Here is a 27,978-nt window from a genome sequence, read left to right on the forward strand (position 1 = left end):
GCCCTGTCATCTCAGGAAGTAAATCAGAACGGGTGAACAGGTTCCCACAATTGTCTGAGTATCTCCTTGAGTTTGATCCATCATAAACAATCTTGCCATGCCAAAATCTGCAATTTTAGGATTCATATCTTCATCCAACAGAATGTTGCTAGGTTTAAGATCACGGTGAATAATTCGAAGTCGAGAATCTTCGTGAAGGTAAAGTAGCCCTCGAGCAATGCCTCCTATGATTTTGTAACGTGTTTCCCAATCCAAATGTGCTTGATCGATTGGATCTAAATACAATTCCATCAAATTGAAACATGATTTTGTTAATATGCTTTCCTATAATATAAAATCGAGGCAGAAATGAATATGAATTATGACCAAAAGTAGAGCAAACATACCAAAAATGAAGTGATTAAGGCTTGTGTTAGGCACATATTCATAAATGAGGATTCTTTCCCCTGCTTTCAAGCAAAAACCTAGCAACCTCACCAAGTTCCGATGCTGAAGTTGAGCAACTAACGTGACTTCAGTTTTGAATTCACGATCACCTTGTTCAGAATTCTTAGAGAGCCTTTTCACAGCTATATATGTTCCATTCGCTAGCCTACCCTGAAGGTTTATAAGAAAATTAGAAAAGTTAATTACACAAAACAATTCATTCATGATGAATCTTTTTCCTTGTGATAGTGTTTCGTTACCTTGTAAACCGCTCCAAATCCACCATGTCCAAGCTTATTTGCATTAGAGAAGTCATCTGTTGCAGATCTTATAGTTTCAAAATCGTATTGCAATGATTCCACCAGACTAACGTCTTCCGAATTCTCATCTGAAAGGGGAAAATGAATTAGCAAACAGAGTTCCAAAACCTCAGATAAGATAAATAAACAGAGTTGAACTTACCTTGTTCAAGTTCTACCCTTCGTTTCTTTACTCTGAAGAAAAAGCATATGCTGCTGAAAATAGTGACAAAAACAACCAAAACCACAACGATGATGATGACAGTTTGTTTTGTGTTACTCTTCTTTTTTGCTGAAAATCAGATGGGATATCTTATCATAAACCAAAACCACACCGCACAATTGTAAGACATGGAGATGGATCAAATTGAAGATTTGCAGGGTAACCATAATAAGCATACATACCTTCTTCAGGTGCTGGTGCTGCCGGAACTGGAGCTGGAATATCTACGATGGAATCGGCCATAGACGCATAGAAACTATTATTCTCATACCTTAAATTACAGCTGGGTTTAAGGACTCTTCCTCCATTCTTTTTACCGCAACAGGTTCCAATTTCCGTGACGGACTGTTTAAGGCAACTGCTGCAATTTTGCTTGTCTATGTCTGGAGTGCACTGAGCAAGTGCGTATATTGGTTCACCTCCAGGGACAGTTGCATGCCCTGCTGCAAATTTTTTAAGAGAATTCGTTGACGCAGCTCTGTCACTTAAATTACCCAACAAGTGGGTAAGCACCGGCTCAAACTGTTCAGGATTTTTAGGATAGTTTGGGCTAGGCAAATGCTTAAGAGGGTCCGTTTGTTCAATACCAAATATCAAGTTGTATGAGTATCTCACCATACAACGCTCTGCCCATATGATTGCTTCCTTATGAGTTGAACAATTTTGCAAGAGCATATCAGTAGATATGTTGAGACAAGCCTGACAAGAGTCCTGTGAGAGATCTCCTCTGCATAATGCAATTGCATTGACCTTGTTGGAGTCTTGTCCCCTGGATGAACTGTAAAACCCGGAATTGTTTTGGGTGTTGGAGGAGAAGGAAGAGAGGAGGCTCTTGAGGTTCTCTTGGTACTTGTCACCTGCTGTGTAGGTGCCAGTATCAGAGCATTTCCAGCAGTAGTCTGCCGTAGGTGTGCATGGTCCATCATCTTGGGATATGGTGGGAGCAACAAGGTTTAAGATAATAATAGCAAGATTAATGAAGAAAAGCATTGATCTTGAGGAACCCATTTTTCTTGCTCAACTCACAAAAAGCAACAACTACTTCGTCTTAAAGGAAAGACAAGATGGTTTCTTGACTTAAAAATATACAAGGTCTAGACCAGACCCTTTGAATTTTCTTCTGACATTAGCCAGACCACATGTTTTCTTCACTCTTTATCATTGGATTGGAAGACTCTGATGTGGGCCAACCAGAAAGCACAAGGCAATTGCGAGGTATATTTGTCAGACTCAGACACGTCAGTCCATCGATCAAAATGTGTTTCCAAAAATTATTTTAATTTTAATATTTTAAAATGGGCCTAAACCCATTAGCCCAACCCAAATTAATCCGAAATTTTATTGGTTTGTGTTGGCTTGATTGGATTTGGGTTTTGTTGAAAACTTGTTTCCAGTCCGGATTAGTTTGGCATTTGATAAATTGATACCAAAACAAATTGGTTTAATTTGGCCTCTCAAATAAACGACAATTGGTTTTACTTTATGCACAGAAAATATTTAACTTGACCTGCAGTTGTTCGAAGATATCAAGCACTTCCACAAGGCCAAGCAAAAACTGTTAGATAATCCCAATTCCAAAACTCCTCACTTTATTCAGTCTAGCTTTCTTGAAATCCTCTCCTCGTTCTGATTCTACACCAATCAAAATCAATTCCTGGATGGGGCCTCTTTAAATCCCCGAATACTTTTATTGTAAATGCCACCGTGCATCTTCCGGCATAAGTCTTCGGTGAATTTTCAAACACGTCGTTGACTTATTTTTTTCTGTTCCATGAATCTGGATGATATAAGGACCATTCATGGTGGAAATTTGAGATTAATTTACTCTGCTCCTACTCTCATGACTAAACTAGAAGAGGTAAAAAAATGAAATGATGTTCCTACTCTTCTTTAAATTTACAAAATATTTTGCAAAATCTCGTACGAAGTCACCACTTTGGCCAACACTTTACCCCTTACGGGCCGACTCGGTGTGAGTGGGGATTAGTCTGGGTTGTGGTTAAGGCTTAAAGGTGCCACCCATAGTTGGGGCCCATCCAGGACCACCTCATGGTTTAAAACCAAAAAAAAAAAAAAAAAAAAAAAAAAAACTATCAGATAACAATGTATCCAGAATTGAAAGCAATGGGAATCTGAAAACTTTTAATCCACTTCATCACTCAAACTGAACCGAGAATTCATCCAATTATTCTTTTGTGCAAAAGGTGATAGGAAATTAATAAATAATTGAGTGTAGGACCAGCAGTGGCGGAGCCACTCCTACACCTGGAGTGGCCCTGGCCCCCCATATTTTTATCCCTCCTCTATTATATTATATATAATATATAGAATTTAAGTTAAAATATCATTTTCAAAAAATTAGACATGAGTCAATTAGAAATCTTTAGCTATAAACATGTAAGTATTGAATACTTAAGTGTTTTATAAATTAGACGTATAGGAGGGAAATTTGAACTCTGATTATTTTGTACCTTAATTAATAGAGAATTGTATTTACTTATTGCGTCTATGGTTCAACATTATTAATTCATTTATGTGGTCTACTTCTCACTGCGACATCAATGATGGTTGTTGTCAACTTTACTCTAGAACCACAAAGTAAGTCGGTTTCGTGTTATTTTCCTCCTCCTTGGTCCAATAGGGCTGCTCAAATTAAGAGAAGACCTTGACTCTACTTGTGGCCCCGGTCTAGATGGTTGCTTGACAACTTTGTTATTGCTCGTCTGTGGATGGATATAGGCTAGTGGCGGAGCCATTAACGGACCAGTGTGGTCCCAGACCCCACTCCATTTTTTCCAATTATATATATTAGTTTTAGGATATTTATTCTAAAATGAACAATATACTAGGTTCTCATTGTCTATAAATTAATTATAAAAACTTCTTGATCTCTTATCTATTTATCTTCCTTAAATTTTTTAGGTTAATTTATGATATTTGTACCAAAAATTCGTAAATTTACAACATTTCTTTCTTTTTATCTTTTATTTAACTTAAGCTTTGTAAATTTTTTATTTCCATCCTTGTTTCATGTATGAGTTCATTGAGTTGGGTACCTTTGTGTTGGGATTTATGAACCTTTTTTTAATTCTTCTCTATGTTGGAATTTAAATTATTATAAGTTCAATATTTAATAGTGTAGACAAATTTAAAATTTGAAATTCATGCTTCTAAAAATAAATAAATAATTCATTACAATTATGATTGTAACAAATATATATATTATTAATTTATATCAAATGATATTAAGGAAAATTAGGTATTAGACATAATTAACTTTAGTAATTTGGATATGAGACATTAGGTATTTTGGTTTGGGTTTTAATATCCATAAAAGAATAGGTATTTTAGATTAGGCCAAAGAGTAGGCCCATATTTGTTGGGCCAGCTAAAATTAGACAATTATACCCTTTTTATTAAAATATTAGGGTTGGTCTCCCTTTTTATCAGATTAGATATCTCTCTCTCTCTCTCTCCGCAGCAACGGCGACCACCGTAACTCCAACGGCTCATCTCCCTTTTTTTATCAGATTAGATCTCTCTCTCTCTCTCTCTCTCTCTCTCTCTCTCACACTTGCGGCCGCGATGGAATTCTCAAGCTGCTCATCCCTTCGGCCTTCACCGGTAACTCCAAGGTCTTCTAGCTCAAGATGAAGAGCAATTACGATCGCTATCTTGCTGAGTCTACAGGTCTAGCATCTGCTACTCTTGGTTGGCTTTGTGGTTGTGGATCTGTGTCCCTTGAGCCGGGGTGTAAGAACAAAAAAAATTTGGTGGAAGATGATCCTACATGATTTTTGTACATAATATTTGGATTTATATTCGATTTGGGTATGATTGATTGTATTTCTTCATGTCTCTGTCTTTTGTTTCTGCTTGCAGCATTATATTTCTTTATTTTTCAGTAGGTGAAATTTTATACAGGTTCTACATTGCAGTTTTGGTAATTATAATTGGATTTTTGCGATTTCCTTGGCCTTCAACCTCACCAATTTGAAGAGTAGAGGCTACCTAGATGAGGAATTGGGTGGGCAAGAGAAGAGTAGAACTACCCAAGAGAAACGGAACTCAAAATTGGACTTTTGGAAACTGCATTGCAGTTACAAAAACTACATTGCAGTTTTCATTTAATTACAATTGGATTTTTGCTCTTTCCTTGGCGCCCTTCAACCTCACCAATTTGAAGAGTAAAGGCTACCCAGATGAGGAATTGGGTGGGCAAGAGAAGAGTAGAACTATTTCCTTGGCATTGTAGTTTCCATTAATGCTATGCAGAAAACCCTATTTTAAAAAGAGCAATCCAAAAGGCTTTTAATCAAACATAGAAGACATATAAAATGAGCAATTCAAAACACAAAACGAAAATGAAAACGAAAGCGGAAACTGATATGCAGAAAACCAAAACGAAAACGTAACCCAAAACCAGAAACTGCGATGCAGAAAACGAAAACGAAACCAAAACCAGAAACTGAGATGCAGAAAACCAAATTGTATTTCTTTCTACCAAAACCAGAAAATGAGATGCAGAAAACCAAAACCAGAAACTGAGATGCAGAAAACTGCAGAAATTGAGATGCAGAAAACCAAAACCAGAAACTGAGATGAAGAATCTGCTTCGATCGTTGGTGGTCTTCGATGATGGTCGCGCGAATGGGTTGGTGGTCTTCGATGATCTTTGGTGGCTTCGATCGTTGGTGGTCTGGAGGTTTCTGGAGGTGAAGTTGAAGAGGTTTCTGGAGGTGAAGTTGAAAGGTCGCACGAATGGGTTGTGATTCAATTTCGGTTTCGGTTGATGTCGTTTTGGTTCAGTTTTAGTTTGATGTTGTTTTTCAGCTTTGGTTTAAAACTAAATACTGAAAATGGCATATGTTGTAATTTTCATATTTTGTAATGGTATTTTTGTTACATTTTGGTGTTTGGCCTTTTGCTAATTAGACTAAATTGTATTTCTTTCTACTAAATTAGTAAACTATATTATGGTTTAAAACTAAAGCTCCCATGATATTATGAAGTAGGCCAAAACGAGTAGTTAGTGTCATACTAACTTATTAAGGGGTTACCAACAAAGCTTTGGTGCTAAATAAATAAACAAAATCTAAAACCTAAATATGTTACTATACGGTTGGTACTCAACCACTAGAATGCAGGTTGTGAGGGTACTGTGAGTGTGAGAGACTGGCTGTTAAGCATGGATACAACTAAAGCCGTGGTTGGTCTGTCCATCACATTTTCTTACACACTTAATAAACCAATGTGGATGCATCTCATCGTTTCAATATGTGAACTTCTCGTCAACACAGGATCTATGATGTTTTGAACTGTACCCTCCCTCCAATTTCTCCAGGCCTATCAATATAGTCAAAAATAAATTTCACCAAGGTAAAAGAGAGAGAATACACTGAGTTAATGTATTCATACTCACATAGGTTAATAGGCCCTCTTCGTTTTTGCCATATAGGAATCTACCAATCTTTTTACCGCTAACAATTTCAAGAATTAACACCCCAGAACTGAAGATATCCTTTTCGACAGAAAAGCGACCATGATTTACATACTCAGGAGCCATATATCCACTGCATGATTATATTCCATTTATTAGACATGTAAGTTTTTTTTCTTTTTGAATTCTATTGTAAGAAGACAAAGTTTCATTAATATAGCCGACTAGCTATGTGTTTTAAATAGCAAGTTTCAAACGTATAGCCGTGGGACTATACCTTTAAATAGCATAATATGGATTTCTCTTTTTCAATTACTTTAATTTGTAGTGTTGTTATAATTAATATCTAGTTAGTGAATAATTAGTATTTAAATATTGGGTTAACTACAGTAAACTCCCCAACCTATAGGGTCATTTATGAGTTCATACCCGATTTTAGGGACATTTACGAGTACATACTCAACGTCGCGGAAAACCTACAATTTGCCCACCCCCCCTCCCCCTCCATCTCCCCGCGTTAGCCAAATTGTTAGTGAGTCTGTTAAATGCTGACGTGTCAAAAGCGGGACCTTTTTTTTGGATGACATGGACTTCCACGTGGATCAAAAATTAATAAAAAATTTATTTTACTGTTTAAATTATTTTAAAACATCTCTCTCTCTCTCTCTCACAGAACCCAGAACAAGAACGGCAAATCGAGGTACCGCTCCTGATCGAGCTTGAACTCGAGAGCGGCATCAGGTTGAGGCGGCGGCGAGGAGGATGAACGCGTGAGATGTCGTCGGGGCGTGATAGGGCCGGAGAGGAGGTGGCGAACATCGTAGCGTGAGTTCACGAATGAGGTGCTGGCGTCGTCGTCAAAGAACAGAGCGTGGCGGCCCACCACCTCTAGATCCATTTCTTCACAATCGTCGTATTGGGTCGGAATTTGAGATAGAGCACAGAGAGAGAGGAGATGGGATTAGGATTTAGGAACCAGGAGAAATCCTAATTGTGATTTTCTCAAGGGTTGGGATTCGACAAAGGACAAGGTGGACCTATGTTGACTCTTTCTTTCTGTTTTGTTGTTGTTTGATCTGGGCAGATACAAGGGACAAATCTGATCTATTTGTGATAGATAATAAGGAACTTTGGTCTTCTATTCAACTCTTTCTTTTATGTGATATCGTTGCTCATTGTCATATCTCGATAGGAAATGAAAAGGTGGTCTCAGATTATACTGTAAAAGCTGGAAACTTCAACAATATATTTATATTGTGTGCTTGTGCAGATCAGTTTCTGAATAAAATGTTTTATAAGTAGCAAGAGTATTGAATTCATGTTGCCTTGCTTCCCGTTTATGAATCTCCAATCCAAGCAGATCCGTATTTGCTATTTGAAGTATTTGGCAAATTAAGATAAGAGAGAGAGAGAGAGAGAGAGAGAGAAATCTGGGTGGTGAGGGAGAAGAAATTGGGTGGGTGGAAGAAATCTGGGAGGGGAAGAAATCTGGGAGGAAGGGGGAAGAAATCGGGAGAGATCGAGAGAGAATTGGGTAGGGTTTTTAATTTTAATTTAATATTTATAATTTTTAAAAATAATTTAAACAGTAAATAAATTTTTTATTTGGTCCACGTGGAAGTTCATGTCATCATAAAAAAGAGTCCCACTTTTGACACGTCAACATTTAACAGACTCATTAACAGTTTGGCTAACGGAGAGGGCAAATTGTAGGTTTTCCACGACATTGAGTATGTACTCGTAAATGTCCCCAAAATCGAGTATGAACTCGTAAGTGATCCTATAGGTTAGGGGGTTTACTGTAGTTTACCCTTAAATATTTTATTAAACAAAAAAAATTAATTACTATTTATTAAGTAATATAATTTTAGAAGTGAATTGAAATATTTAATACTAATTATTCACTAAAGAAGTAATAATTAAAACATAATTACAAATGAAAGTAACTGTGTAGAATATTTCGAACGTATAGCCGCGTGGCTATACTCTAAGAATAGCCAGGCCGCTATACTCTTTAAAAGGGGAGAATTTCAACAGTTTAGCCGCATAGAAACTTTCATTAGTATAGCCGATGGCTATTCTTTAGAAAGTTTCAAAAGTATAGCCGGTCGGCTATTCCTTTAAATAGCATAATATGGATTTCTCTTTTAATTACATTAATTAGATTTAAACATTTTATTAAAGAAAAATTAATTAATTACTATTTATTAAGTAATATAATTTATGGAGTTCATTTAAACATTTAATACTAATTATTCACTAAAGAAATAATAATTAAAACTTAATTACAAATGAAAGTAACTAAAAAATGATAAGATATTACTCAATTTCTAAAAAGAAGAATATTTCAAAGGTATAGCCGCCGGGCTATACGCTTTAAGAAGAATATTTCGACAGTATAGCCGCATGGCTATACACTAAAATAGAAAGTTTCAAAAGTATAGCCGATCGTCTATACCCTTTAAATAGAAAGTTTCAAAAGTATAGCCGCCCAGCTATACCTTTATCCATCGAAGCCAGAGGGTCGTGGACAAACTTTCGAAGAGGTCAAAATCTTGGTGACGAGGTAAAATTTATATATATATATATATATTTCTTTCTTTCTTTCTTTCTTGCATTTCTAATTTCATTTTTTTAAATAGATTATTCAAGGCAAAACAAAAAAGAGGAAAATCATTACACATGGCTCCTCAAGTGAGCAATGCACTCAATCGGTTCCAGTGGTGCGTTCCGTGTCGGAAATAATGGCACTATTACATCCTCCGAAGGAAAATACTCCCCCACGTCGTGATCCGGTGGAACCATCTCCGCCAATGATTGATTCATCCTTGTACTCGATTATGTCGGACTATGAAGACCGGGAGTATTTCAATTGTATGATGAGTGAGTAGGTATTTCAATTGTATGATAAGTGAGATGTGAATTTTATAATAAAAATGGACACGTGGCAACCAAAAATTTTATCCGAAAATGTTATCTCAAATTTTAGGTGAGAATTTTATAATAAATAGTGACACATGGCAACCGAAAATATTATCTGAAAAGATTATAATTAATGGTTTAAAGTATAAAAAAATAGAAAATAAAGTACAATTAATAGTATTTGCCCTTGTCTTAGCCTTCCAAGGGTGAAGCCAACTAAGGCAAGGCTGGCACTATTCATGTGAATAGTGGCAGCCCTTGCCTTAGCCTTTATGGGTGGACTTGCTCTAAGAAGTGGAATATTCAACGGTATAGCCGCGCGGCTATACCCTCTAAATAGAAAGTTCCAAAAGTATAGCCGGCTATCCCCTCTAAATAGAAAGTTTCAAAAGTTAGCCGTGCGGCTATATAATATGAAGTTCTCTTTTTTAATTACTTAATTAGTAGTTATGTTTTAATTATTATTTAATTAGTGAATCATTAGTTTATGAATTTAATATACGTTAATATTAAATTCAATAACGAGAAGCGGACATCAGTATGGCACGAATAACAAAAGCAAACGTATTAGATTCCAACATATCTTGTTCGCCTGAATGCATTGGCACGTTAGAATCCAATAAGCCATCTCATTGGTTGGTGGTCCTCGTGCCAAACATCTTTATTGGCTGCTTTTTGTTTATGAATTTAATTAAAATATTTAATACTAATTATTTACTAAAGAAATAACAATTAAAACATAATTACAAATGAAAGTAACTGAAATTTTTTCCAGACTTGATGCGAATTTATGATAAATTTTCCAGATACTTCAGAGTGATATGCACCAATTGGAGTGGTTAGATCACAAACTGGATAGCAAATTCAACTCCTAAGGAAACGTATTAAGTACTAAGAAACTAGTTGATCTCAGCGTGATTGAAATTAAGATTTAGGGCTAGTGCATAATTAACATTTTCTCAATAAAATGACATGTGTGAAACAAAATATATAAAGCTTACAGCATCGTCTGAGTCTGTGTGCAACATAAGCCTTTAATTAATGGAATACAATGATCTTTACTTAATTGTCATCTTCCTCAACGGGGCATGTCATTAGAAATCGTCAAACCATTGGCTGAGCAATTATGAGCGTTTTCTTGATCATGGTGATCAGTAGATCTTCCTGTAAAGAAGGCTGGTTTCTCAGGTCTGGATAGACTAATGGTTTCACTTTTTAACATTAGAACAACCGATGACATAGTTGGCCTATTGTTTGCATCTTCTTGAACACACAATAATCCAATATGAATGTATCTCAAAAATTCATTTGGACTGCATGAGTCCTTCAACAACAGATCCATCAACTCCAATCCTCTCGATTCGTTCCATAACTGCCAAGCCTGCAATTAATACCCTTCAAAGATGTAAGCACTAGTCTTAAATTGATAGCACATTGATTAGTTTTTGAGTAACTTTTTTGTATAATTTAACCCAAATAAAGACCTTACATAGCCTATAAGAGTAGGTGCATGATTTGTTGGATGAAAGCCTAAAAAGTTCCTTCTCCCCGTTATGATCTCAAGCAAAAGTACTCCGAAGCTAAAGACATCCGATTTTATCGAATACAATCCCTCCATAGCATATTCTGGAGCCATGTAACCGCTAATTGCAAGGCCAAAATAATTGACATGTGGGTTAAAGCTGAAATATAGATTTAAGATTATTAATTAGATAGTTGATGGAAATTTACTAGGTGCCAACAATTCTTTTGGTGTTTCCTTGAATTTGATCTTCAACTCCAAACATTCTTGCCATGCCAAAATCTGATATTTTTGGATTCATATTGCCATCTAACAATATATTACTCGCTTTTAAGTCACGATGTATAACTCTAAGCCTTGAATCTTCATGAAGATATAGAATTCCTCGAGCGATTCCTCCTGTTATCATGCAACGGCTCGACCAATCTAGCTGTTCTCGTTTTTTGGATTCTGCACTCACAAGTAAATACAAGTTTGATTATTGTACTCAAGTTAGAAATTGCAATGGGTTTTCAAAATGATGTACATGTACTTGTACCAAAAAGAAAATAGTCAAGACTTTTGTTTGGCACATATTCATAGACAAGTATGGCTTCTTCTCCTTCCAAACAAAATCCCAAAAGCCTGACAAGATTTCTGTGCTGAAGTTTGGCTACCAATGCAACCTCATTCTTAAATTCTTGTACACCTTGTTTGGAGTTCTTTGACAACCTCTTCACTGCTATTTCATGTCCATTAGCAAGTGTTCCCTGACAAGGTATATGAGGTGCTTTATCCACTCATGTTAATTAAGTTTAAAATTGTACGTACAAATTGAACTAACTGTAAGCACCGTATATTAAGAATCAAGAATTTTCAAAACAAAATGAGGATATAATTCATATTTTCATACCTTGAAGACGACACCAAATCCGCCTTCACCTAACTTGTTACTGTCAGAAAACTTTCTGGTGGCAGTTTCAATAGTTCCCAAGTCAAATTGCAAGGACTCGACACTGTTTGTATCATTCCCAACTAAGCAAAATCCAAAATAATGAGTTTCTCAAGACATTACACGCAAGGTAAGGTAGTAGAAAAACGTAGTTAAAAAAATAAGGAAAACATATTGCTTTGGATTTCAGATATTTAATTTGGTTTTACCGTTTTCTTGACTTGGGGCAGTACTGTTTCTGTACTTGTCTCTTACTGATCTTCTGCGTGCGAAGCAGTAGAAAGCTACAAGTACCACATTGAAGGCAACAAAAGCAACAATACCGGTGACAATGATTATGGATGGAGACAAGCTGCTTTTTTTTTTTTTATTAGGAGGCAAGCTGCTTCTTCCTGTATGAACAATTCATATTCTTTCATTGTTATAACCTGTATCACACCGAAAAACAAATCCATTTCTTTTTGTGAAAATAAAATTTTAGGGTTAATTACAATTTTGGTCATTAGGGTTTGGCTACAAAGCAATTTTAGTCACCGTGATTTCAATTTTCCCGATTCCATCACTATACTTGCAGTTGTTAACAAATCAGGTCACATTTCTCAATTTTAGTCACCGTGATTTCAATTTGCCTCTGCACGCATTAGCACTTGCAATTAAACTGACGGAATTGAGAGATGTGACCTGATTTGTTAACGATTGAAAGTATAGTGACGAAATTGGGAAAATTGAAATCACGGTGACTAAAATTGATTTCGAGCCAAACCCAGTGACCAAAATTGTAATTAACCCTAATCTTAATCCATTAGCAATTTTTTCGGGATCAGAATTAAATCAGATGGGAGATCTTATCAAAAGCCAAAACCACACCACACAGGGTAACCATAATAAGCATACATACCTTCTTCAGGTGCTGGTGCTGAAATATCTACTAACGAATCGGCTCTAGAGGCAAAGAAACTATTATTCTCATACCTTAAATTACAGCTGGGTTTAAGGACTCTTCCTCCATTCATTCCATCGCAACAGGTTCGAATTTCTGTGACGGACAGTTTAAGGCAACTGCTGCAATTTTGCTTGTCTATGTCTGGAGTGCACTGAGCAAGTGCGTATATTGGTTCACCTCCAGGGACAGTTGCATGCCCTGCTGCAAAATTCTTAAGAGAATTCTTTGACTCAGCTCTGCCACTTAAATTACCCAACAAGTAGATAAGCACCAGCTCAAACTGTTCAGGATTTTTAGCATAGTTTGGGCTAGGCAAATGCTGAAGAGGGTCCTTTTGTTCAATACCAAATATCTCGTCGTGTGAGTATCTCACCATACAAAGCTCTGCCCATATGATTGCTTCCTTATGAGTTAAACAATTTAGCAAGAGAATATCAGTAGACTTGTTGAGACAAGCCTGACAAGAGTCCTGTGAGAGATCTCCTCTGCATAATGCAATTGCATTGACCTTGTTGGAGTCTTGTCCCCTGGATGAACTGTAAAACCCGAAATTGCTTTGGGTGTCGGAGGAGAAGGAAGAGAGGAGGCTATTGAGGTTCTCTTGGTACTTGTCACCTGCTGTGTAGGTGCCAGTATCAGAGCATTTCCAGCAGTACTCACCTTTTTCTGTGCACGTACCATCATCTTGGGATATGGTGGGAGCAACAAGGTTTAAGATAATAATAGCAAGATTAATGAAGAAAAGCATTGATCTTGAGGAACCCATTTTTCTTGCTCAACTCACAACAAGCAACAACTACTTCGTCTTAAAGGAAAGAAAAGATGGTTCTTTGACTTAAAAATATACAAGGTCTAGATGGCTTCCCGACCCTTAATTTGACCTCAAGTCTTCTCTTTGAATTTTCTTCTGACATTAGCCAGACCACATGTTTTCTTCACTCTTTATCATTGGTTTGGAAGACTAATGATGCGGGCCAACCAGAAAGCACAAGGCAATTGCGAGGTATATTCGTTAGACACAGACACGTCAGTCCATCGATGAAAATGTGATGCAAAATATGGGCCTAAAACCATTAGCCCAACCCAAACTAATCCGAAATTTATTGGTTTGTATGTGGCTTGATTGGATTTGGGTTTTGTTGAAAACTTGTTTCCAGTCCGGATTAGTTTGGCATTTGATAAATTGATACCAAAACAAATTGGTTTTAATATGGCCTCTCAAATAAACGACAATTGGTTTTACTTTATGTACAGAAAATATTTAACTTGAGCTGCAGTTGTTCAATCAAATATATCAATCAAACACGCCTATCAAGGATCAAGCAAAAACACAGCAAGCTACAAATAATAGCTAACCAAAATGAGTTGTTAAATTTTTAGAGTTTTCAGATAACAATGTATCCAGAATTGAAAGCAATGGGAATCAGAAAACTTTTAATCCACTTCATCGCTCAAAGAAGGCTGGTTTCTCAGGTCTGGATAGACTAATGGTTTCACTTTTTAACATTAGAACAACCGATGACATAGTTGGCCTCTTGTTTGCATCTTCTTGAACACACAATAATCCAATATGAATGTATCTCAAAAATTCATTTGGACTGCATGAGTCCTTCAACAACGGATCCATCAACTCCAACCCTTTCGTTTCGTTCCATAACTGCCAAGCCTGCAATTAATACGTGCCCTTCAAAGATGTAAGCACTACTCTTAAATTGATAGCACATTGATTAGTTTTTGTGAAACTTTTTGTATAACTTAACCCAAATAAAGACCTTACATAGCCTATAAGAGTAGGTGCAGAATTTGTTGGATGAAAGCCCAGAAAGTTCCTTCTCCCCGCTATGATCTCAAGCAAAAGTACTCCGAAGCTAAAGACATCAGATTTTACAGAATACAATCCCTCCATAGCATATTCTGGAGCCATGTAACCGCTAATTGCAAGGCCAAAATGATTTACATGTAGGTTTAAAAGTCGAAATACAATTTAAGATTATTAATAAGATAAAGGATTAAACTTACTAGGTGCCCACAATTCTTTTGGTGTTTCCTTGAGTTTGATCTTCAACTCCAAACATTCTTGCCATGCCAAAATCTGATATTTTTGGATTCATATTGCCATCTAACAATATATTACTCGCTTTTAAGTCACGATGTATAACTCTAAGCCTTGAATCTTCATGAAGATATAGAATTCCTCGAGCAATTCCTCCTGTTATCATGCAACGGCTCAACCAATCTAGCTGTTCTCGTTTTTTGGATTCTGCACTCACAAGTAAATAAAAGTTTGATTATTGTACTCAAGAGTTAGAAATTGCAAAGGGTTTTCAAAATGATGTACATGTGCTTGTACCAAAAAGAAAATAGTCAAGACTTTTGTTTGGCACATATTCATAGACAAGTACGGTTTCTTCTCCTTCCAAACAAAATCCCAGAAGCCTGACAAGATTTCTGTGCTGAAGTTTGGCTACCAATGCAACCTCATTCTTAAATTCTTGTACACCTTGTTTGGAGCTCTTTGACAACCTCTTCACTGCTATTTCAGGTCCATTAGCAAGTGTTCCCTGACAAGGTATATGAGGTGCTTTATCCACTCATGTTAATTAAGTTTAAAGTTGTACGTACAGATTGCACTAACTGTAAACACCGTATATTAAGAATCAAGAATTTCCAAGACAAAATGAGGATATAATTCATATTTTCATACCTAGAAGACGACACCAAATCCGCCTTCACCTAACTTGTTATTGTCAGAAAACTTGCTGGTGGCAGTTTCAATAGTTCCCAAGTCAAATTGCAAGGACTCGACACTGTTTGTAAACTTTGTATCATTCCCAACTAAGCAAAATCCAAAATAATGAGTTTCTCAAAATATTACACGCAAGGTAAGGTAGTAGAAAAACGTGGTGAAAAAATAAGGAAAACATATTGCTTTGGATTTCAGATATTTAATTTGGTTTTACCGATTTCTTGACTTGGGGCAGTACTGTTACTGTACTTGTCTCTTACTGATCTTCTGCGTGCGAAGCAGTAGAAAGCTACAAGTACCACAGAGACGGCAACAAGAGCAACAATACTGGTGACAATGATTATGGATGGAGAAAATCTGCTTCTTCCTGTATGAACAATTTATATTCTTTAATTGTTATAACCCGTATCAGACAGAAAAACAAATCCATTTCTTTTTGTGAAAATAAAATTTTAGGGTTAATTACAATTTTGGTAATTAGGGTTTGGCTAAAAAGCAATTTTAGTCACCAAGATTTCAATTTCCCGATTCCGTCACTATACTTCCAGTTGTAACAAATCAGGTCACATCTCTCAATTTTAGTCACCGTGATTTCAATTTGCCTCTACACACATTTAGCACGTGCAATTAAACTGACGGAATTGAGAGATGTGACCTGATTTGTTAACGACTGCAAGTATAGTGACAAAATCAGGAAAATTGAAATTACGGTGACTAAAATTGATTTCGAGCCAAATCCAATGACCAAAATTGTAATTAACCCTAAATTTTTATCCATTAGCAATTTTTTCGGGATCAGAATTAAATCATATGGGAGATCTTATCAAAAGCCAAAACCACACCACACAGGGTAACCATAATAAGCGTACATACCTTCTTTAGAAACTGGACCGTCTACTGACGAACCGGCTGTAGACTCAAAGAAACTATTATTCTCATACCTTAAATTACAGCTGGGTTTAAGGACTCTTCCTCCATTCATTCCACCGCAACAGGTTTGAATTTCTGTGACGGACTGGTTAAGGCAATGGCTGTTGTTTACACTCAGAATAAACAGCCAATAAGAGATAAACACGTGGAGGAAACTGGGCTTGGTCAGAGGCGCCTTCGGCACCCTACCTACCGATCTCTCTATTAGGGCAACGCCCTCTTCTGGGACACGTGGCGCGCTCCCAAGCGACGTCCACAATCCCACATCGAAATTATCAACAAATGCACACCTCCCAAGACCTATAAAAGGAGGCCAACTATCCCAAAATAGAGGTAATCAGAACTTATGGCATACAAGCCTATTGATCTGTCAGTTGAACTTTCTATTCCCGAACTTACTTAAGCATCGGAGAGCCTTCGGCCGGTACCACACCGGTGCCTTAGGTCTTACCGTGCGTTTGCTTATATTGCAGATCACACAGACTACCGAGGCACCAAGGATACCGAAGACATAAAATTACTAAGTTGACCCTCAAAGTCAGAGAACCACTTTTTGGCGTCAACAGTTTGGCGCCGTCTGTGGGAAACGATAAAATCGACCCTTTATCCCAAAACACATGGGGACCACCTCAAAAGCTACGTTCCTACCGCAGGAGGGGATGCCGTTCGGCATGCCTAGCGGGGTTAGCCCAGCGCCGCCCCCATACACCCCGGCAACTAATCCACCTGTACTCCAACCCGCTGAAAATGCGGAGCTTTTAGCCCAAGTCGTGTCCCTTCAGCAGGACATGGCTAGGCTGCAGGAACACAACAACTTCCTCTCATCCAGAGTGGACGAAACACAACAGTTGCTCAATCAGCAGCAAACACAAAACATCCAGACCAATCGATCTTCCGAGAGCCTACAGACCCCCCATCGGCAGAAGAAGGGCAAGAAGGTGGCAAGGGCAACGCCTGCGCCGTCTAAGCAATTAGTGGTCCCGGCACCAAAAAATAAGCCCCATGTGCCGAAGAAGGTGTATTCCGATTGCCGACACAGGTTGCTAGAACGAGAAGTCGAACGGCAATCCGAATGGCAGGAATAGCCGATCAGGATAAATGCCCGCCTGGACGATCCCCGATTGAGAAACATGGGGAGGAAGTCTCCAATACGGAGGATACCAGTCCTGGAATCAACGGCAGAGTCTGACCGAGAATACGCTCCTTCCACCAATCGGTCATCATCCTACCGTTCGCCAACGCCGATGAAATTTTCTGAAGTTAACCCTGTCAGATCCCAGTAGCGATCGGTGCATCAAACAGCGGAGGAGATACCGGACAGGGACCCTGTCATCCGCCTCCTCCTTCAAAGGGTACAGAAGATGGAGGACGATCGAACTCGCTCTCAGGAGCCGGACTGGGGAAGGCTCCGGCCAGGACCCTTCACCGAGCGCATAAGGCACTCACGGCAGGATAGGGACGTGCAGCCCCTGCGCATAATCCCTTACACAGGGGTGGAGGATCCACTGACGCACCTTCATTCTTTCCAATCGGCAGTAGGGTGTCGAGGGCTAAGCGACGAAGGCCTGTGCCTTCTGTTCCCTTCCTCACTCACAGAAGCAGCTCTAAATTGGTTCTACCGTTTGGAACCAGGGACGGTCGATTCCTTCGACGAGCTGAAGCAAATCTTCTTGAACCACTTCATGATTCAGACAGACAGACTGTACTCTGCCGATGACCTGTATACCATCCGGCAGAGAGATGACGAACCATTGCGTGAGTATGCCGCACGATTCAGCCATGAATACTCGAGATGTCCGGATACCGATGACGGGGCAGCCTACGGCGCCTTCAAGAATGGCCTACGGTCCTTCCACTTTCGGTATCTGGTACACAGCAGCAACTGGCGTACGTATGACGAACTCATGAAGCAAGCGGCAATCCATGCCAAAGCTGAATACTTCAACTCAAGGGCCGAGCCCACAGCTCGGCAGGGCGAGCCCACAGCTCGGCAGGGCGAGCCCATACAGCGGTCCTCCATGGCACATGCATCGTCGTTCGCTCCAGCAGCACAAACTGCCGGACACCTTGAAAGCCAAAAGCGCAAAGACGCCGGAAGCTCCCAAAAGGGACATTCCAAGAAAAACAAGAATAGGTACGGCAGGGACAACTACCGATCCCCACTACCGGCACATAACCAGGGGACAGAGGTGTTCACCCTGCTCAATACCTCCTACGAGGCAGTGTTGATGAACGAAAACGAGATCATCCCGAAGCCATCATTCCGAAAGCCCAGTCCGCAAGACGGCAGGGATACAGGGAAATTCTGCCGATACCATCAGCAGAATAGCCACAATACCGAGGACTGCATAAGTTTGCGAAAAATCGTTGAACGGTTAATTCGGGAAGGCAAACTGGACCAATACATAGCCAGGCCCCAACAGGCGCCAGTGCCGAACGCCAACCGGCAGATCAACATGATCAGCACGATCAGCGGAGGCCTAACCCTGGTCGGGACATCCAACCGATCGATAAAGCAGTATGTCAGGGCGGCACAGTACCCCCAAGTCCTCGGCATTGAAAGTAGCCGCCACACAAAGATGCCGAAAGTCAGGTGGGAACCCATCACCTTCTCCGAGGAAGAAGAGGAAGGGATCATCTACCCACATAATGACCCTATGATCATCCGAGCCGAGATTGCCGAATTCGATGTCGGACGAATCCTGATCGACAATGGAAGTTCGGTAAACGTCATCTTCGCCGATGCATTCAAAGAACTTGGGATAGATAACAGCCAGGTCAATCGGCAACTTTCGCCTCTCCTAAGCTTTTCAGGAGACCTGGTCCAGCCCATCGGCAGTGTCAGTCTGCCAATTTCTTTCGGCACAGCCCCACGAAGGACCATGGTCTACGACCAGTTCCTTGTGGTGGACTGTCCTACGGCATACAACGTTATTGTCGGCCGAACGGCGCTCACGACAATAAAAGCCCACTTGTCCCCCCACATGCTACTCATGAAGTTCCCAACCTGCTACGGCACGGGGGCGATCAGGGGCGATCAATTGAGCGCTCGGAACTGCTACGCCACAGTATTGAAATCAGCAGCTCCCCACAAACAAAAGGAAGCCTTCACGGTCGCAAGCTTGCCGAACGGCAATGAACCAGTGGACGATCCAAGGGAGGAAACGCCCACTCCGGTGGCACAACCTGCCGAAGATCTCGAAACGGTGGCGCTGGACGAACGTCAACCGGAGCGGTGTGTAAGGATCGGTACCATGATGAACGCCACCCTCCGTTCCGAATTCATCCAGTTCCTTCGGCAGAATTCGGAGGTCTTTGCCTGGTCCTACAACGACATGCCGGGCATATCCCCTGATATCATCAGCCACAAACTGAGCATCTCGCCAGCATTCAAACCGGTCAGGCAAAAGCGCCGATCCTATGATGTCGAACGATATGAAGCCATGAAGAACGAAGTGGACAAACTCATGACCATCGGCTTCATCCGGGAGGCTGTATACCCGGATTGGCTAGCAAACTCTATCATGGTTCGGAAGGCAAAAGGCGGGTGGCGAATGTGCCAGGACTATACCGACCTCAATAAGGCCTGTCCGAAGGATAGCTTCCCGTTGCCACGCATCGATCAGCTGGTTGACGCCACCGCTTGTCACGAGCTGCTCAGCTTCATGGACGCATACTCTGGCTATAACCAGATCTTCATGCACCCTGCCGACAGCTAACACACGGCGTTCATAACAGACAAAGGCCTGTATTGCTATAACGTCATGCCGTTCGGTTTGAAGAATGCGGGGGCAACGTATCAGAGACTGGTCAACCGAATCTTCGCCGAGCAGATCGGAAGCACCATGGAGGTCTACGTGGATGACATGCTAGTAAAGAGCCGAACGGCAGGAGAGCATCTGAAAAACCTATCACTCATGTTCGGCATCTTGAAGGACTACCGAATGAGACTCAACCCGACGAAGTGCGCCTTCGGCGTATCTTCTGGGAGATTCCTCGGTTTCATGATCAGCCAGAGGGACCCCGACAAAATCAAGGCCATAATCGACATGGAGGTGCCGAAGACACAGAAGGACGTCCAGAGCCTTACCGGACGAGTTGCAGCCCTCACTCGCTTCATTTCCAAAGCCAAAGACAAGTGTGCACCGTTCTTCAAAGCCTTGAAAGGGGGCAAACACCATATAGAGTGGACTGCCGAATGTGACAAAGCGTTTCAAGACTTGAAAGACTACATGGGCAGAGCACCCCTACTTTCCAAACCTCTTCTTGGGGAAATACTTTCCCTATACCTATCGGTATCTAACACTGCCGTCAGCTCAATGTTAATACAAATACCTGAGAGGGCGGAGCTACCGATTTTTTACGTCAGGGGGCAGAGTCTCGGTATCCCCCACTTGAGCAGCTGGCTTTAGCTCTGGTCGTTTTTGCCCGGCGGTTGAGGCCCTATTTTCAGGCCCACACCATCATCGTTCTGACCAACTAGCCCCTTCGGCAAGTTTTTCAAAAACCAGAAACGTCCGGAAGGCTGGTGAAATGGGCGATCGAGTTGGGAGAGTTCGACGTACAGTTCAAACCCAGACCTGCCGAGAAGGGACAAGCCGTAGCAGACTTCATCGCTGAACTGACACCTTCGGAGGCTTCAGAACCTGAAAAAACCCCTCCACTGGAAGGCCTACCGAACGGCAGTCGTCTCGACCAGTCAACTCCTTTCTGGATCCTACACGTTGATGGCTCGGCAAACCAACAAGGATGCGGAGCTGGTCTGGTACTCACCGCTCCCGATGGAGCCAAAATTGAATATGCCATCAGGTTCGGCTGCCGAACGTCCAACAACGAAGCCGAATACGAGGCGCTTTTGGCCGGCCTACGGCTCGCCAGAAGCATGGGGGCAATTCAGATCAGCATCTACAGCGACTCGCAGCTAATAGTGAACTAGGTGACTGCCGATTTCGAAGCCAAGGACGCATCAATGACGGCGTACCTCACGGCAGCGCACCAACTGCTAAACAAGTTTCATGCCGACGCCCTCGCTAGACTGGCTTCGGCAATCAACGACAAAGTAGGTCGAAAGATCCCCGTCGAGATACTAACCCTTCCGAGCACAGCCATTGCCGAGATCTGCGCTATAGAATGCAACAACACATGGATGTCGCCCATTCATGCTTACCTAACGAACGGCACCCTCCCTGCAGACAAGGCCAAGGCCAGACAGCTGCGTTACCGATCGACAAGGTACATTGTCATCAACGACATTCTGTACAAACGTGGCTACTCGACCCCCTACATGAAATGTATCACCGAAGAGCAGGGCGAGTATGTCCTTCGAGAGATCCACAGTGGTGTCTGCGGCGATCATTCCGGTTCTAAATCTCTGGCCCACAAGGCCTTCCGACAGGGATACTATTGGCCGTCAATGCATCGGAATGTAATAGCAATGGTGAAGAAGTGCGATAAATGCCAACGGTTCGGCAATATTCCCCACCTGCCTGCCGAACCCCTCACACCGATCGTAAGTCCATGGCCGTTCGCCCAATGGGGGCTCGACCTGATTGGTCCAATGCCACAGGGCAAGGGACAGGTTAAGTATGCAATCGTTGCCGTGGACTATTTCACGAAATGGGTTGAGGCCGAAGCCCTAGCCACCATAACGGCGGCAAGAGTCAAAGAGTTTGTCTGGACCAATATCTGTTGCCGCTTCGGCATCCCCTACGCCATCATCACTGATAACGGCAGACAGTTCGATTCGGAGCAATTCAGGCAGTTCTGCACTCGCCTCAAAATCAACCTGTTCTTCGCCTCGCCAGCTCACCCACAATCGAACGGCCAGGTAGAAGCCATAAATAAAATCATTAAGAAACTCTTGAAACGGCAACTCAACAGTGCCAAGGGCGCTTGGCCGGAGAAGCTTCCCGAAGCTCTGTGGGCCATACGAACATCCTACCGAACCTCCACGGGGGAAACTCCCTTCAGCCTTGCATTCGGCTCAGAGGCCGTTGTCCCAATTGAGATCGGTGAGTCTTCTTACCGAACGGAAAGCTTCGAGCCAAAGGCTAACGAGGCGACACTCGCGTTGAGCCTAGATTTAATCGAGGAACGCCGAACAGTAGCCAACCTTCAAAACGAAGCTTACAAACAGCGCGTCTCTCGGTACTATGACTCAAGGGTCAAACCGCGCTCCTTCAGAATTGGGGATTGGGTCATGCGCAAGGTTTCGCTTGCAACCAAAAACCCAACGGAAGGAACCCTCGGACCTTCCTGGGAAGGACCCTATGAAATCGTCGGCATCCTTCGGTCCGGCACCTACAGACTAAGAGGCACAGATGGGAAGACCCTCGGTCACCCATGGAATATGGACCATCTCAAGAATTATTTTAAATGAAGCCCCCTAGCCAACGGCAGGGAAGAATTTGTATTTTTGCCTACGGCACTTATATATAAACGGCACCTTTTTAAAAAAAAATGTTTCGGTAGGGCTCATTAGTTACGAGCCACAGCAACATTGCCTACGGCAATCAAAAGTTACGCTCTTTACTTTAACTACCGATTCAGAGATGCCTTGGCCATTTTTTACAATTTTTTGGCAACAAGCATTGGATATAAGCCAACGGCAGTATCGCTACTTCGGGTTTATCTACCGAAGGAAGGGACACTTCGCTAATCCGAGGCAAGTAAGCTCCTAAGTGGCCAACGGCCCAATCAGTTATTAGCCTACGGCAGTAACAAACGCGGAAAGAAATCAAACAAAAAATAAGCAAAAACGTACTGATTTGAAAAGAAAATAACTTGAATTGAAAGATGCCCTCGGCATCAATGTGTTCAGAAATTTTGCCAACGGCATTCAAAAATACATAAAAAATTACAAAAAAAACAAAAGTAGCTCAGGCCTCGGCAGCCTGATCTCCCTGGTCACCGGTAGTCTCCACCACGGCATCGACGGTGGCATCAGGAGCACCCTCGGCCTCTTCAGGAGCATCCTCCCCCTCATACTCCTCGATCATCTCTTCTGTAATGCCTTCCGGTAGAGGAGGAGGATCGGCAGCGAAGTTTAGGTTTAGCTTCTGGCCTGGGTTAAACCGCTTGAAACGGTAAATGAGGTCCGCCATCTCCGAAGCCACTTCATTATCCACCAGAGAGGTGAACTCAGAGAAGGAACGGTATCCCCTGAGGAACGGTATCTCCGAAGCCACTTCATCTATCTCCGCTGCCTTCGACCGCTCAAAAGCCTCGAGCGCCGCCTGCACAGCCACCTTGGCGCCCTCGGCATCCCTAACGGCCTGCTCCGCACCGTCCAGGGCCTCGTGCATCTCGGCAAGTTTCGCCTCGTGCGCCTGGATCTGCCATTCGGCAGCATGCATATCCTCCACGAGATGGGCGTGGTCCTGGAGAGCCTTCGCAGCATCGGCAATCTTGGAGCGGCCATCCTCATAGAGCCGTTTCGCGCGTTCGGCAGCAGTGATGGCTCTTTTCATACACAGCCACATGTCCATCGACGCCTGAAAAATGAAGCCATAAGTTAGTACTGAACGAAAGATAACAACAACAAAAACGCAATTGGAGTCAGAAGTTTACCGTGGCCTAGAGACGGAAGGCGCACCCCGCCTCTTCCCGAAGAGCCCTCTTCGGCAGCTCATCGATCTCAGACAGCTCCATCTGCGAACCCACGATCATATGGTTCGCAAACTGGACTGTCTTGGATGGACAGGCAAGTGTGACCGCTTCAGTAGGGCCCTCCTCGTCCTCGGCCGCAAAGACGGCCCTCGGTGGGTCAGCTAGCCGCACCCTTTTGGGGGTGGAGGCGGCATTTAGGTCTACCGTCAATGGCCGCTTCCCGGAAGCCTTGGAAGAAGCGGCATCAGCACCCTGGCCCGGGTGGAGGACCAGCTCGCTGAGCGGCACCCTTCTACTCACAGGCTCGGCATGGCGCTGCCTCTGCCGTTCGAAAGGAGGCTGCTCCTCGACGTCAGCCTGGCCGACCCTCTCTGCCGAAGCCTCGGGATGCCGTTTCTGTTTTTTCCCCTTCGCAAGCACCTGGAGGCGCCGCTTCGAAGTCTCCGACATCTTCTTGGCGTCGGCAGTCTTCCTGGCCTCTGACACTGCAAGAACGGAACGGTGGAGTTAGCCGAAGAAGTAAAAAAAAAAATAATAATAAAAAAAAAAATAATAATAATAATAATAATAAAAAAACTCAAGTGAACTTACTCTCGGCAGGGTTCGCAAGGCGGGCTCTGATGAGGTTCTCGGTGAAGAGGAACTGTGGGTATTCCCTGTCGCCGGCAGGAACTTTCAGCCTCACCTTATCAATCTGCCGAAGCTCTGACTGGGTTGCCGTTGGTTGCTTTAGTTTGCCTAAAAAAAAAACAAACCACAAAACAGGTTAATCCATTGAACAAAGATAAATAAACCTACCGTTCGGCATGGTAGCAACCTACCGGCAATCTGGAATGTGGTTGGGATGTGGAAGCGAACGAGAACTCCCGAGGGCGACTCCCAATTGCCAGAAAGAAGAACCCGCCGATTCCTCCAGGACTTCTGGGAGGTTGGCACGGCCACAAGAAAATGGCCCCTTTCGGAAGCCTTGAGACAGTTCGCCTGAACCCAGCCACCATGATCGGTACTCTTGGACTTGGTGATGCTGTACAGGTGGGAGAACTGCTCGTATGAAGGCCCCTCCTCATCGGCAAGACCGAATGCCGTTACAACCCCCATCAGAAAGGCCCAGAAGTTCGGATTGAACTGCCCTGGGGCATACCCAATCTGAGCCAGGATCCGTTGAACTGGAGGCTGCAACGGCAGCCTAACGCCCTGCTGAAGGACATCGGTGAAGAACGCAACCTCGCCGTCCTGGGGGTTGCTCAGGGATTCGATAGGGCTCGGGATCCTCATCCCTACCGAATCGGGGATCATGTACTCTGCTCTAATCTTCGCCAGCTCACGGTAGGTCAGCTTATTGGGCGGTAGGTAATCTACGTCGAAGAGCTGCTCCCTCGCTACCCCCATCGGTACCCTCTGATTCCCTATGTTCACTATTGTTACCCTCGGTAGGGTAACTGGCTCGGAAGTCTCTTCACGGCCGGAAGTGGAAGCCTCCTCACGTTGACTAGAAGATGCCTCCGGCATCCGAGCATCTTCCACCTGAGGTTCGGAATGCGGGCCCAGCCCAGCTTGACGAACGTCGCTATATACGACCGCCAACGGTATGGGCTGACTAGTCATAAGCCCCTTACCGATCCCATAAGTAGGCGCAGGCCTGAACCTCTCGCCAACAACCTCAACCTCAGAGTCGCTATCACTCTCGGTATCTTGGCTCATCTCCTCACTTTCGGTATCCTTTCGCCTATCTGGGGACTTCTCCTCAAATGCGTTGGGCTCACTCTCGAACCCTGACTCGCTATCAGACATCTACAAAAGCAACGGAAGGAAACTAAGGGCCATACAATGAGCTATCCTACCCATGCCTACGCCTCTACCTATGGCAACTAGACTACCGAACCACACCCCACTTGCATAAAGTTCTAAGTCTAGTTCAAACCATGGAAGGACGTATGCACAATTAAAGAAGAAAAAATATCAAGGTTACCGAACGGTACCTTATGTGGATTGGAGTGTAACGACGAAAGTCGCTTCGCCTTCGAAATGACCTCGCCGGAAATCGCCTGTGTTACCGATTGATCTCGCCGGAAATCGCCTGTGTTGCGGATTGATCTCGCCGGAAATCGCCTCTGTTACCGTTTGCTCTCGTCAGAAATCGCCTGAACAGAGCTCTCGCCTCACTCACAAATGCAAAGTGAGTTTTGCCTCAGAGACTCCTTCTATTTATAGGGCAAAAGTTGCAACAGTACGCCTCGAAATACCAAACGGCGCATTAATGGCGCCGCTCCGCGTGATAAGACACACCACGTGTCGTGCGCTGAGTGGAATCTCTGACAGCACGCTGGGTGCAGAAGACGAAGCGTCATTCTGTCCCATCACTACCCCTCACTATGCACGAAGTCGCATGAGAAAAGATCAAATTCGCCCAAGTTAACAAGAAATCGGCAACAAGACTGCCGAACGGTAACCCTCGAAGTGGCGACTCTTGAGTTTCCCGGCAAGTTTTTCTGAACGAATCGGCACCAAGACAGAACCCCAGTATGCCTTCTTGATAACCTACCGAACGGTAGGGCAACTTTGCGGCTACCGAAGAACAAACAAGTCCCCGACCGAGAAATCTCGCTCGAGAACTTGGGGGACTCCTGTTTACACTCAGAATAAACAGCCAATAAGAGCTAAACACGTGGAGGAAACTGGGCTTGGTCAGAGGCGCCTTCGGCACCCTACCTACCGATCTCTCTATTAGGGCAACGCCCTCTTCTGGGACACGTGGCGCGCTCCCAAGCGACGTCCACAGTCCCACATCGAAATTATCAACAAATGCACACCTCCCAAGACCTATAAAAGGAGGCCAACTATCCCAAAATAGAGGTAATCAGAACTTATGGCATACAAGCCTATTGATCTGTCAGTTGAACTTTCTATTCCCGAACTTACTTAAGCATCGGAGAGCCTTCGGCCGGTACCACACCGGTGCCCTAGGTCTTACCGTGCGTTTGCTTATATTGCAGATCACACAGACTATCGAGGCACCAAGGATACCGAAGACATAAAATTACTAAGTTGACCATCAAAGTCAGAGAACCACTTTTTGGCGTCAACAGCTGCAATTTTGCTTGTCCATGTCTGGAGTGCACTGTGCAAGTGCGTATATTGTTTCACCTCCAGGGACAGTTGCATGCCCTGCTGCAAATTTTTTAAGAGAATTCGTTGACGCAGCTCTGTCACTTAAAATACCCAACAAGGGGGTAAGCACCAGCTCAAACTGTTGAGGATTTTTAGGATAGTTTGGGCTAGGCAAATGCTTAAGAGGGTCCGTTTGTTCAATACCAAATATCACGTCGTGTGAGTATCTCACCATACAAGGCTCTGCCCATATGATTGCTTCCTTATGAGTTGAACAATTTTGCAAGAGAATATCAGTAGACTTGTTGAGACAAGTCTGACAAGACTTCTGTGAGAGATCTTCTCTGCATAATGCAATTGCATTGATCTTGTTGGAGTCTTGTCCCCTGGATGAACTGTAAAACCCGGAATTGTTTTGGGTGTTGGAGGAGAAGGAATAGAGGAGGCTGTTGAGGTTCTCTTCGTACTTGTCACCTGCTGTGTAGGTGCCAGTATCAGAGCATTTCCAGCAGTAGTCTGCCGTAGGTGTGCATGGTCCATCATCTTGGGATATGGTGGGAGCAACAAGGTTTAAGATAATAATAGCAAGATTAATGAAGAAAAGCATTGATCTTGAGGAACCCATTTTTCTTGCTCAACTCACAACAAGCAACAACTACTTCGTCTTAAAGGAAAGACAAGATGGTTTCTTGACTTAAAAATATACAAGGTCTTGATGGCTTCCCGACCCTTAATTTGACCTCAAGTCTTCTCTTTGAATTTTCTTCTGACATTAGCCAGACCACATGTTTTCTTCACTCTTTATCATTGGTTTGGAAGACTAATGATGCGGGCCAACCAGAAAGCACAAGGCAATTGCGAGGTATATTCGTCAGACACA

General features: G+C 42.7%; 3 protein-coding genes and 1 pseudogene across 4 annotated transcripts in view; all 4 read right to left on the reverse strand.

The window, feature by feature from the left end:
- The window catches only part of LOC110754829 (cysteine-rich repeat secretory protein 38-like), a 96,234-nt gene that overhangs the window by 41,712 nt on the left and 26,544 nt on the right, over nt 1-27,978 (reverse strand). The window lies entirely within an intron of this gene.
- LOC148295332 (cysteine-rich receptor-like protein kinase 11) lies at nt 7-27,723 on the reverse strand. The gene is made up of 6 exons (XM_088252471.1): nt 27,080-27,723; nt 16,326-16,486; nt 889-1,017; nt 687-814; nt 387-597; nt 7-275 (listed from the first exon to the last, which is right to left on the reverse strand). Exons 1-6 carry the CDS (start codon nt 27,721-27,723, stop codon nt 7-9), a joined length of 1,542 nt encoding a protein of 513 aa, XP_088108597.1.
- Nucleotides 1,042-1,956, reverse strand: LOC148295333 (cysteine-rich repeat secretory protein 38-like). Its single transcript, XM_088251812.1, has one exon. The coding sequence runs from the start codon at nt 1,954-1,956 to the stop codon at nt 1,042-1,044; it is 915 nt and encodes a 304-aa protein (XP_088107938.1).
- On the reverse strand, nt 10,389-16,310 carry LOC110761575 (cysteine-rich receptor-like protein kinase 15; annotated as a pseudogene). The gene is made up of 14 exons (XR_015835175.1): nt 16,295-16,310; nt 15,667-15,819; nt 15,411-15,541; nt 15,057-15,267; nt 14,726-14,966; nt 14,484-14,637; nt 14,158-14,372; nt 12,662-13,476; nt 11,973-12,155; nt 11,725-11,846; nt 11,371-11,581; nt 11,042-11,282; nt 10,800-10,953; nt 10,389-10,691 (listed from the first exon to the last, which is right to left on the reverse strand). The product of XR_015835175.1 is annotated as a cysteine-rich receptor-like protein kinase 15 (transcript).

The sequence above is a fragment of the Prunus avium genome, chromosome 4 (assembly GCF_965620075.1).
Source record: "Prunus avium chromosome 4, drPruAviu1.hap1.1, whole genome shotgun sequence".
Taxonomy (NCBI): domain Eukaryota; kingdom Viridiplantae; phylum Streptophyta; class Magnoliopsida; order Rosales; family Rosaceae; genus Prunus; species Prunus avium.